The sequence below is a fragment of the Antechinus flavipes genome, chromosome 1 (assembly GCF_016432865.1).
Source record: "Antechinus flavipes isolate AdamAnt ecotype Samford, QLD, Australia chromosome 1, AdamAnt_v2, whole genome shotgun sequence".
NCBI lineage: Eukaryota > Metazoa > Chordata > Mammalia > Dasyuromorphia > Dasyuridae > Antechinus > Antechinus flavipes.
The window spans coordinates 345,333,284-345,345,846 of NC_067398.1; the positions used below are offsets into that span (position 1 = coordinate 345,333,284).

Genomic DNA, 12,563 nt, shown 5'->3' on the forward strand with positions numbered 1-12,563 from the left:
AACTGCTTGAATTCTTCTGGGTTTTATGGCAAGAGGAAGTTATTTCCCAAAAGATCAAGTTTTCCTTGACTGTACATTTCTAGAAAGAAAACGGAAACTGGTTGTTCTGTTACAATCACAAAGGGAATCTCTCTGTAAGTCATTACTGGCAAGATTTTTTGGTAGAGTCCTTCTTAATCAGTTGATCCTTCATCTATAAGATGGTCATTTAATCAGAGCCATTCTGTCTTCAGAAAGGCCAGAGGAACATGGACATGATGTTTGCTACCTGAGAACTACAGGAGAAATGACAGGAACAGAAGAAAATTATTTTTATAACATTCATTGACCTGATCAAGGCTTTTGATACTGTCATTCATGAGGACTTGTGAAACATCATGGTGAAATCTGGTTGTATGCCAGTTTTATGATAGCATGCTTGCATGCTCTGGATAAAGGAGGATGTTTTCATGTGTCTCAGTTTGTTACCAGTGGAATGAAGTGGGCCTGTGTGCTTGCTCTCATGCTTTTTAGCATGATGCTTTCCAGGATGTTGTCAGACAGTTCAACAAGGATGAAAACAACATCAATGTCAGCTTCCATACTGACCATAAATTATTGAACTTGAACAGTTTATAAACCAAAATTAAAATAAAGGGATAGAAGCTATATGACTTTTTATAATATATATATAACATAACATATAACAATATGATTTAGTGGATATATTTTGTTTTTACATTGCTTTCATTCCCAAATCTATTATTCCATTTTCCCTATTCAGGAAGCCATCTCTTATAACAAAGATTTATTGACAAAAAAAGAAATTCAACATAACTAAAGGTATTCTGGTCAATGTTTAGCAACCAATTCTTTGGGGGAGGGGAGAGGGAATAGAGCATAACATAGCTTTTATTTTCTTTTCCAGAAATACAAAATGGTGTTTATTGAATTTATTTTTAAATAATTGACTTTTATTTTCAAAATATATGCAGAGACAGTTTTCATTATTCACCCCCGCAAAACCTTATGTTCCAAATTTTCTCCCTCTCTTCCCCACCCCTTTTCCTTAGACAGCAAATAATCCAATATATGTTAAATATGTATAATTCTTCTATACATATTTCCACATTTATTATGCTGCACAAGAAAAGTCAGATCAAGAAGGGAAAAAAAAGGCAAGCAAACAACAACAAAAAAAAGGTGAAAAAAACTATGCTGTGGTCCACATTCAGTCCCGACAGCCCTCTTTCTGGATGCAGATGACTCTCTCCATCACAAGTCTATTAGAATTGCCTTTAATCACCACATTGTTGAAAAGAGCCTAGTCCAACACAGTTGATCAATTACAGTTTTGCTGTTACTATCTACAATCTTTTCCTGGTTCTGCTCACTTCATTTAGCAACAGTTCATGTAAGTTTTCCCAGGGTTTTCTGAAACCAAACTCCTCATCATTTTTTATAGAACAATAATATTGCATAACATTCATATGCCATAATTTATTCAGCCATTCTCCAACTGATAAATTTCCACTCAGTTTCCAGTTCCTTGTCACTACGGAAAGGGCTGCCAGAAACTCTTGCACCTGGTGGGTCCCTTTCCCTTTTTTAAGATTGCTTTGAGATATAGGCCCAGTAGAGACACAGCTAGATCAAAGGGTATGCACAGTTTGATAGCCCTTTGAGCATAGTTCCAAACTGCTCTCCAGGATGGTTGGATCAGTTCACAACTCTACCAACAATGTATTAGTGCCCTAGTTTTCCCACATCCTTTCCAACATTTATCATTGTCTTTTCCTGTCATCTTAGCCAATCTGAGAGGTATGTAGTGGTACCTCGGAGTTGTATTAATTTGCATTTTTCTGCTCAATAGTGATTTAGAGCATTTTTTATATGACTAGAAATGGTTTTTATTTCTTCATTTGAAAATTGTTCATATCCTTTGACCATTTATTAATGGGAGAATGGCTTATATTCTTATAAATTTGAGTCAATCCTCTATATATCATAACATCTGTATTAATAATAACTGTTATTAACATTTTTCCATTCTGTTAAGTTTAGACAATAGAACAATAAATCAAATTCTGATTCATTGTATTTTTTGATTTTTGAGGTATAAAACGCTCAAGTTAAAAATTTAACAATCAGCTCTCAGGTTACCTTTGTTATTAGGGTGCTGATTCTAGCACATCCCTGAGCATAATCAACTAATTCATTAGTTAAGCCTAATGTAAATTATATAATGTAAATTTATGTAAAACTCACCACATATAATCCAATTCTCCCTTTGTCTAGCTTTAAATAGACCTGTGGTGTGATTAAACTTGTTTTGTTGTTTTTAAACTTTTTTTGTATTTTTTTTTTAAAAAGGGCATTTCTATACACAAAGTAGAGCAGAAAAAGAGGACTGCATAGGAAAACCAATTTTTATTATGTACAACTTGCTTTTTTTTTTTTTTTACAAAGTATCTCATAAATTCTAAATTGATTTCAAAGCTATCATGTTTGCCTGTTTCTTTCTGAGCTGCCATCTATTCTCTTCCGAGCTTTTGCTTTTAAATACCTCAATGCTTTTTTTTTCTTTTTCAGTCAACTCTATCACCAATTTTCCTTCCCCCTCCAAAGACAGCAAGCAAACGACAAAACAAATAAAACAAACAAAAAACCCCAACCCTGCTCTCCCCCTACTTCTTGCAAAACAAAAACAAAAAACTTATCTACTTTTGAGAAAATTTTTGAGAAAATACATGGATTTAGTCCATGTAAGTCAATCAATCACTCAATATTCAGGTACTGTGCTAAGCACTAGGCTAAACATAGTCCTAAGATACTTTCTGATTATGCTTTATGACTTTTTGTTCACAGATTATTGTGTATTCATTGTAGCCTCTGAGGTTGAGATGCAACAGAATACCGATTATATTTCTCACTTGTGCTAATTTTGAATTGTTAACTAATACCAAGAAAACAGAGATCCTTCACTATCCCAGTACTACATGATTCATGCATGTATCAATTATAGCAAATGGAGAAATTTTGAATGCTGTGGATAAGTTCACATAATTGGGCAGTATACCTTGCAGGGATGTACAAATAGATGATGAAATTAATGCACACCTTGCCAGAGCTAGCTCAGTGTTTGGAAGGCTCCAAAATAAATTGTGGGAGAGAAGGGGTATTAGACTGCCTATTATATTGAAGGTCTATAAACTTATTGTGCTGACATCATTGTTGTATAACTGTGAAATCTGGACAATATACCAACACCTTGCCAAAAATTTAAGTGCTTCCATTTTAATTCTCTAATTAAGATTTTTGACAATCACCTGGCAAGCTAAGGTATCAGAGGTCTGTTGACAAGTTGGATTGCCAAGCATTTGAACTTATTACAGAGTGCAACTATGATGGGATGGTCATGTAGCCTGAATATCAAATATATGTTTAACTTAAAAGAACTATTTTTATAGAGAGCAAGCAGTCACATAGATATCAGAAGTGATACAAGGATACTTTCAAGGTCACTCTGAAGATTTGATTGAAAGCATTGGAGGTACTGGCACAGTACTGCACAGCATGACATATCCTCATCAAAGAAGATGCTATACTCTATGAACAAAGTAAAATTTAAGTAGCACAAAGAGATGTGCAAATATAGAGAAATCTCCATCCCAAATATTCAAATGGACTATTCGTGCTTGCCCTTAATTTATATTGACTAGTCACATTTGGTCACTGTTCCTTGACCATGTCATTTATCTTCTTGAAACGTGAAGGACAAACAATATTTTTTCTCTATCAGTATCTCATAGGGATGGTTTCAGTCTTTAGATCTGTAACCTAGCTTAGCACATAGAGAGTACTTAATAAATGCCTTACTGATGGATTAAGTGCAATTAGATGTGTTCTTATTATCTCCTTATTTTGGATATTGATTTCGTGTTATCCATTTTTGTTCTATTATTTCTACTGTAAGGGTCATTCTTATGATTATAGAAAACAAGCAAAGTTTATATTGAAGTCTTTCCATGAATCTTTTTAAAAATTTTTTTTTCAATAGATTTTTATTTTTCTAATTACATATGTAGTTTCAACATTCATTTTTTGTAAGACTGATTTCCAATTTTTTTCTCCCTCCCTTCTTCCCAAGACAGCAAACAATCTGATACAGATATTTGTATACAATCATTTTAAACATATTTTCATGTTAAAAATATTTTCATATTAGTTATGTTGGGAAAGAAAAATCAGAATAAAAGGGAAGAAACCATGTAGAAAAAAAAAAAAGCAAACATTTAAAAAAGGTGCATTCAGACTCCATAGTTCTCTCTGTAGATACAGATGACATTTTCAATTCTAAATCTTTTGGAATTGCATGAACCTTCAATTGATAGTCTTTCTTTCTTTTAGATTTCTCTTAGGAGGCCTCCTATTGTAGCGGATAGAATGCTGGATATGGAATCAGCAAGACTTCTGTTTGAATCCTGTATCAATACTTGTTAGTTAACAATGACAATGACAATATGCAAGTTTCATAGCCTCAGGTTTCTCATCTATAAAATGAGGTAGCATTTATTTCACTACTGGGCTTTTGTGAGGCTCAAAAGAGATATGTGTAAACACTTTGTAAACCTTAAAACTTATCTATATAGGTCCATTTCTTCCCATAAATCCTCAAGAATGTTAACAGAATGTTTTGAAAGTCCTGCTTCTTTAGGGTCTTCCCCCACCCTATGTATGCATATACACACACACGTGTGTGTATATGTGTGTGTGTCTGTGTATATCAAGTAGACAGGTCATAGATAGGTGTTATATATTTACTATATAAATAAATATGTTTTCTATATACTATCACAGTTGTTGGGGTTGTCTGTCATAGGAAGAATGTTGGGTTTTAAAAACATGGGACTGTGCCTCAGAGCAGCTTGAAATCACAAGTGCTACGCATTTTTTCCACTGCAATCCAGCTCACTCTCTTTATTACATTTTGAGCTTAGCTCATTGTCCTTTCCTATTAGGATAGGCTCTACATTCAATAACTCCTAACAAACTATGGGGAACTTAAGATTTAATTAAACTTATAGGCATATAAAGTATATGAATACATTTAATGAAACTAAATGAGAAGTCAGCATGGTGTCATAAAAACACTTGATTATGGAGTCAGGAAATTTGTGTTCTAGCCTTGGCTCTGTCATTAATTAGCTGTGTGACCTTGGATATCTCTCTGAATCACAGTTCCTCATTTGTCAACTCAGGGAGTCAGAAAAGGAACAGGGGAAATAATGATTATTCCATACCTCAATGGTCCAATGGATTTGTAAGGTCATAAGCAATTTTTTTGATTCTAAACTATTCCTGTCCATTTCCTCCCATAAATCCTCAAGAATATTTAGTGTATGTTTTGGAAGTCCTGCTTCTTTAAGGTCCTTCTTCATCCTATGTATGCATATATATGTATATACACACATATGTGTGTGTATTTATACATATCAAATAGATTATAGATAGAAGAAGGGATTATAGATGAAATTTTTTTTTTAAGCACAAAAAATCAATTTTATTTCTTTCCCATTCACACTCTCTCCTTACTGGAAAATTAAAAAAAACAAACCAAAAAACAGAAAAAAAGCTATGAATGTGAATTGTCAAACAAAATAAATTTCTACATTCTTCAAGTCCAAAAATATTTCATTCTGCACTCTCAGACTATCATCTCTCCATCAAGAGGGAGGAAGATAACATGTTTTATCTTAATATGTTCTCTAGAATCATGGCTAATTGCTGCACTGATCACAGTTCTTAAATCTTTCAAAGTTGCTTAGTTTTACCAAGTTGTTATTAGATAAGTTATTGCCCTGGTTTTGTTCATTTCAATTTGAATTAGTTCATACATGTCTTTCCAAGTTTTTCTGCAACTCTTTCAGAATTCTTGATGGCACAACCACATTTCATTACATTTATATATTTATTACATATTTATATTTGTCAACCATTCTCCAATTTATAAATACCCTCTTATTTTCAGCTCTATGCTACAACTATTTTTGTACATACGTGTTCTTTTCCTTTGCTTTTTTGGGGTATATATCTAGTAGTGGTATCACTGGATCAAATAGTAACAAATTATTTTCCAGAATGGTTGGACCAACTCACATTTAACGTACCTGTTTTTCCTGCATCCCTTCTAAAAGTTGTCACTTTCCTTTTTTGGCCAAAAGTTTGCTATTTTGCCAATCTGTAAGTATGAACTGTTTCTTTTCTCACATTGCTTAGAAAATTCATTTTAAAAGAATATATGTAATTTATATTTAAGATAATACCATGGGGGTGGGGTGGGGGGGAAAATATTATTGGATTTGCATAGCCACACGTCATAAGCTTGTAAACTCCGGTAGAAGTTCTTGCATTTAGTTAGATCATCAGATCACACATCTTCCTGGATTCTGGATGGAAACTGTCATTTTTGGGGGGAGCAGAGTATCGAGTGGGGTGGTGGATCTTAGCAGCAGAACCACGACTTTAGTGCACAAATCAAAAAATCTCAGATTTAGACTTCGGAAGAGACCTCTGCAGCCATCCAACCACTGCATTTTACAGATTAGGAGGAAATGGAGCCCCGGAATTTAATTCACTTTCCCTGGACTACACCGGCTTTAAGCTTCAAGAGTCATTTTTGAGGCGAAAACCAGGACCTCTTCCGGGGTGCTCCACCCCCTAGCTCCACTCCCTTGAAGGGCGGGGGGGAGGGGCGCTGGCTGGATTTGTCTAGGGACTGTTCTCGGAAAGACCAGATCCCTTTTCCAGCGCATGGCCGGAGGGGAAAAGCAAGGAGAGAATCCGTGGGAGGACCCTGGAGGCAGTCACGAGATAGGGGAGGTGGCTTAGTGGGTAAAGAAGCGCGGGGCGGGAGGGGTGCGAGGCGGGAGGGCGGAGACAGAGCGGGTCGACCCCAGCCCACCTCTTCCCGGGACTCTCACCGCCCCTCCTTCCCTACCCCCACCCCCGTCCCTTTTCGCCTCTTCCGGTCCCTCCCCCCCGCCCCGGCGGACTCTGCCACATCCTCCGGTGACATCAGCCCGCGCCGCCATATTGGAGAAAGTCGCCGCCGCCGCTTCCACCTCAGCGCGCCCGTCACCGCCGCCGCCCCCGCGAGCAGGACCCCCTTCCCTGCCCGCGCGCCGGCCTCTTCCCGGCCGCTGAGCGAGCTTCCTCGAGACCCATCCTCCATGACTCCTGCCGGCGCCGGCGCAGACGGACATCGCCTCAGCGCTTGAAGCGGAGCCCGTGGGGGCCATCGCGGGCTAGCGGAGAGCGAAGGCGAGGCGGCCCTCGCTCGCGCCGCGTCCTGCCGCTCAGCTCCGCCGCTGCCTCCGACCTCCGTGGCCCCGGCCGCAGTCATGACCTCGCTGACCCAGCGCAGCTCGGGCCTGGTGCAGCGCCGCACCGAGGCCTCGCGCAGTGCCGCCGACAAGGAGCGGGCAGCCGGCGGCGGAGGGGGTGGCGGCGGCGACGACGATGAGCAGAGCCGCCGGGACGAGCAGGACGACGACGACAAGGGCGACTCCAAGGAAACCCGGCTGACCCTGATGGAGGAGGTGCTGCTGCTGGGCCTGAAGGACCGAGAGGTACCGGCCCGGCCCCGGCTCTGGCTCTGGCGCGGAGGGAGGGGCGGCCCCGCGGGACGTGTCCCGGCTTCTGGCCTCGCGGCCCCGGCTGCCGGGCCGGGGCTGGGGGCATCCCCTCACTTGTCTATCTTTGGGGAGGGACAGCGAGTGAGCGGGCTTGGGAGTCGGAGGGCGGGTAGGAGGGCAACTATCCCTCTTTTGCTCCGGACCTGACGCGGGAGAGATAGCGTTCCACTGACCACTCTCCAAACATATGGCTTAACATTTCTTTTTATTCCCCTAAGTAAACAGCGTTTTCTTAGCCCGGGAAACCTGTTTAATAATGCCTGTTTCCGCACATCACTCTACGTCTTCATTTGTAGCACCACCACTGGGTACTATCTTATATTTGAGATTGTCCTTGAAATTGGAGTGATCCTGTTAATCCAGACACCCTCCAAAACTCATCTCTTAAATTCTGTTAGCCCAGCCACCCCCACAAAAATCATCCATAGCTCCCTTGTTATGGGAAGAAAAAGCCACACAATTTTTTTGTTTTAAACTTGGATTAGAAAAAAGTTATGAGATTTCAAAGGTTAAGTAAAAGTTTTTATGCAACCTCTGTAAGTAAGACATCAGGAAGTAATGTTAGTGACCGTTTAAAAATATCAAGAGTCCTTTGCAATCTCCCTCCCTCCCCCAAGTCATTATTTGTACCGTTGGTTAAAAAGCTTATCCCGGAAGCTTTTGCACTTTTTCTATATTAGCCTGATTGATTGATTTTTGACGGTGGGAAAAGATAATTAGGGAAAGAATCCAGACGACTTTTTAACTCCAATATTTTTTGTAGGGCTTTATATTCTTGTAGGAGAGCCGATTGAGAGAATTGTCATTTAATCTTGTAGTAAAATAGTTTATAAAGTTGCAAGACTTAAAAATCCATGTTGTATTAAAAAAGAAATGCTTTTAGAATGTTTGATGTGCAGTTCAAATATAAGATTTTAAATGGAAAAATGTGCCAGAACAGTATTTAGAAACAGCTTCTGTAATTTTTCTTATTATGAATGGAGCTTTTTCTTAAAGAAATTGCATGTATTATTATTATTGATGACATTTTGGTCAGGAGGAAAGGTAAATAGACGTATCTCTTTGTCAGGACAGTGCATACATCTCAGAATAGTATTGGCACTAATTATAGTACTGGAAACTCAAAAGAAGTTGGTAGATTTTACTCTTTGTTTAGTTATTCAACATTCATGAACACAGAATTGCTGTACTGTGAGACATTTTAGTTTTTCTAATCTAATTTAACCTTCCTTTATCCCAGTTAGGTTATGTTCTGTTAGGTTTTTCGGTTTTCTTCCCAAATGTTGTTATTCTTTTAAAATACTGGTGTTTGGGAAAATTTTTTTTAAAAATCTTAAATTTAACTGTATAGCATTTGGTCTAGTGTGTTGCAGTGCCTTCTATTCATTTGCTTAGTCTTCGTTCTATAAATCAGTGATGTGTCTTTGACCAAGTTAAACTCAGTTTTTTTTTTCAGTCTCCAAATATAAATGACTATGTAATGACTGTTCTTTTATCTGTTTCAGAAGTGTCATAATATTGTAATGCAGTCTTGTACTAAAGTTGTTTGCAAGGGAAGATTCTGGGAAGAGAAGAGATGGAGGATAGATTTTCTGGAGGAAATGGCATTCAAACTGAGTCTTGACAGAAGCCAGGAATTCTCTGGCAGAAAAGAGGAGGGAGAACACTTAAGAGATTGAGGCTGGAAATAGGGTGGCCATTGTTAGTAACAGCAAGTAGTAAGTTAGTAAGGAACTGGCTGGTTCCTCTAGTATGTAGGAGTAGTTTCTAAGAAAATTGGAAAGGTGGGAAGAGATCAGGTTGTGAAGAGCTTTAAATACCAAACAGGATTCTATAATTGATGTTTTAAAGAGGAGACCTATTAGAATTTATTACTTTGGCATCTGAGTGGAGGATTTATTGAAGTGGGGAGAGACTTGAGGCAGGATTTCCAATTAGAATATTTCATTAGTCCAGGTGAGAGATGATGAAGGCCTGAATTAGTGTTGTGATTATGTGAGTGGAGAGATGGTACATGTATGGTAAGAAAGATGGACAAAATTTGGTGACTGATTGGATATGTAAGGGTTAGTTAAACTGAGAAATTTAGATATCAGAAAGGATTCCTTGACAGCAGGAAATTCGGATGGCAGGGTTTACAGGGAATGGTGAGGTCTGTTTTGGAGATTATTATAAGCCATCCAGTTTGAACTATTTATTAGACAGTTGGTTAGAAAAGAGCTCAGAAGACCGACTAAGACTAGATATATTGATCTGAGAATCAGTTATCTGCATGAAGAAAACTGAAACTCATAATAGCTGGTAAGATCTCCAGGTGAGATGTTTATGAGGTTAGTGCTAAGAACCCTTTGAATAGAGCTTTTTTGGACTGACTGACCCCAGATAGTGGGATTGTGGTGATTACGTTTTGATGATGACCTGGTGAGAAATTGCATTGGTATATTTTCAGTTTGTGAAGGATTAAACCCTTTGGCTTTCTCTGTATTCTTCTTTTCCCTGAAAATAATTTATGCCTAAGCCTCTCATTTGATTTAATTTAATAGTTATTTTGAAGTTTAGACAATTCAGTATTTTTCAATGATAAACTCAGTCTCCAAGTAATTTAAACTATCTCTTTACTCATTTTAAAAACTGAAATGCTTTCGGTATAATTGGAATGATCAAAGTAATTGGATTTAGAACCCCAAGGGACCCTAAAGATCAAGTCTAATCCTTTAATTTCATATATAAGAAATTGAATCAAGGAGAGGTTCTGTGACTTGCCTAGAATCATACAAGCAATAATTCACATCCAAGATTCCTACACTCATAAATCCCATGTGTTTCCACTATGCTACACTTTACTGACTGTGACTATCTAAGATAGTTTGCTAATGTCGACATTAGTCATAATTAGAGGAAAGATTTGCATTTGCTCTTAGAGATTATAATTGTGTGGAAGGTTACACAGTTAATTTTTATGATATCAGTCCAATTTTCCTCTATACTAGAAAATAGTTACTGGGTTCATAGATTGTCATGAATATGACATATGTATTTGGGTTTTAGCAAGCCTTTTAACAATCTTTTCACAAATGGAACTAGGTAAATTGAATGATTGTATTGAAAGGTGGATTCAGAAGTAGCTAGATGACTAGACTCAAAGATAACTGAGAAATGACGAGGCTTAGTAGAAAGCGCACCATGTAAAATGAAAAGTGCACGAGAATATATAGTTAAGAACAGCCAATTAGTAGACTCAGGGGTTTATTGGAAAATTGATTTTTCATGTATTTAAATTAAATAACTATAAATTCAGTTGTACATATTTATGTTTCTTAATAAGTATTGGCTACTATGTGCCAGGTACTGTGCTAGCTAAGAGATGTTGATAAAAACTTTTTTAAGAAAAGAAGAGTGAGCAGTGGTCTTTCTGTGATGAGACCTGGCTTTGCTTCCTGATTCCAAAAACTAATTACAATTATTTGGAAATATTTGAAAAAGTTTGCATGAAAAGATATATGACAGTAATTTTATCCCCTTTTTTCTACTGGAAAGACTGTTCAGCTATCCAGAGTATGTCCTGGAACAGCCACCAAATTCTTGAACAGGCTTTTTTTATGCTCATAGGTGACTAGGGAAGCTACTCTCATCAGGTCTGAGGCCACCAGGAAGCTTTATCTACTGCTGTATGGTTTGAGCCTTCTGGCCACTTAAATCTTTTAGTCAGCTTTTTTTTTTCTTTTAGTGAAAGAATTAGCCTGGAGGTGTCAGATACCTGGTTTGCACTCCTTTGTACAGCCCAAACCAGATTAACATGTATTTGGGAAATAAAAAACGAATGAATAAAAAAAAAAAATTGGTAACATTACATTTTAGAATGAAGTCAATAATGCAGCCTCCAGGGATCCCCATGTACAGATTAGTGGTTCAAATTTCTATTTGAGTTTATATGCCTCAATTAGCCTCACCTTTATGGAGGAGGGAGCTAGGTATTGATTCTATTATCTTTCACTTTGTTAGAGTGAAAGACAGCCTTCTAGAATACCTGACATGTCAAGAGTGGGGTAGATTGGATGGGTAGATAGGTGGGATCTGTGCAGTTATTGGTGTGGGTTTCTAATACTATTTTAGGTAAGGACATAAGATAATAGATTTAAACCTGGAAGAGACCATACTGGTTTTTTATTCCATTTTACAGATATGGAAATTGAGGTATAGAAGTTGAATGACCTGCTCACAAGTCACTCTATTCTAGTAAGAATTTGAGTTGGTTTTAAATCCAGGTCTTCTTTATTCCAAGTACTGTTTCTTATTCATAGTATGCCAGAGCACTTTGATCCCTCTGAAATATAACTGCCTTTTGGAAACCATTCATTACCTGGTTTTGCATTTGGAGGAATGGTGGGAAATAAGGATAGTTATGATTGTGTTGGAGACAGTTGACTAGCAGAATAAAGGTCATGTGACCACGAGGTCACATTTTTGGGGGCAGACTGGGACCTTCTGATTCTATTTCCCATTTAGAAAGGGAAGAGGGAATGGAGTAGTATTTATATAGTAAAATATATATACATATATATATATTAAATAGCTTTTATATATCAAGCACTGCTAAGGGCTTTGCAAATATATCATTTTCTTTTTGGAGACTACTGACTGAGCTAGATGGCTGCTAATTTTTTGGCATGATCCTCTCTCCTCCTTCCCCCCTTATTTTAGGTTTTTTTTTTTTTTTTTTTTTTTTTGCTAGAAGTACAAAGAGAATTTCATTGTGACTTATTAAAAGCCAATCATCTTACTAAAACATCAAAAGTGGGAATGATTCTATTATTTAGAAAAACATTTATTAAAGCATTAGTATTTCCCCTCCAGCTTTTAATCCAAAAAAATTGATCTAGGTTTGAT

General features: G+C 37.6%; 1 protein-coding gene across 1 annotated transcript in view; it reads left to right on the forward strand.

Annotated features, from left to right (window-relative positions):
* The first annotated feature begins 7,285 nt into the window (after positions 1-7,285).
* The window catches only part of GOLPH3 (golgi phosphoprotein 3), a 38,077-nt gene continuing 32,799 nt past the window's right edge, over positions 7,286-12,563 (forward strand). The window contains exon 1 of the mRNA XM_051969555.1: positions 7,286-7,610. Within this exon, the coding sequence (XP_051825515.1) occupies positions 7,383-7,610 (228 nt within the window). The 5' untranslated portion in view covers positions 7,286-7,382. The remainder of the gene's footprint in view (positions 7,611-12,563) is intronic.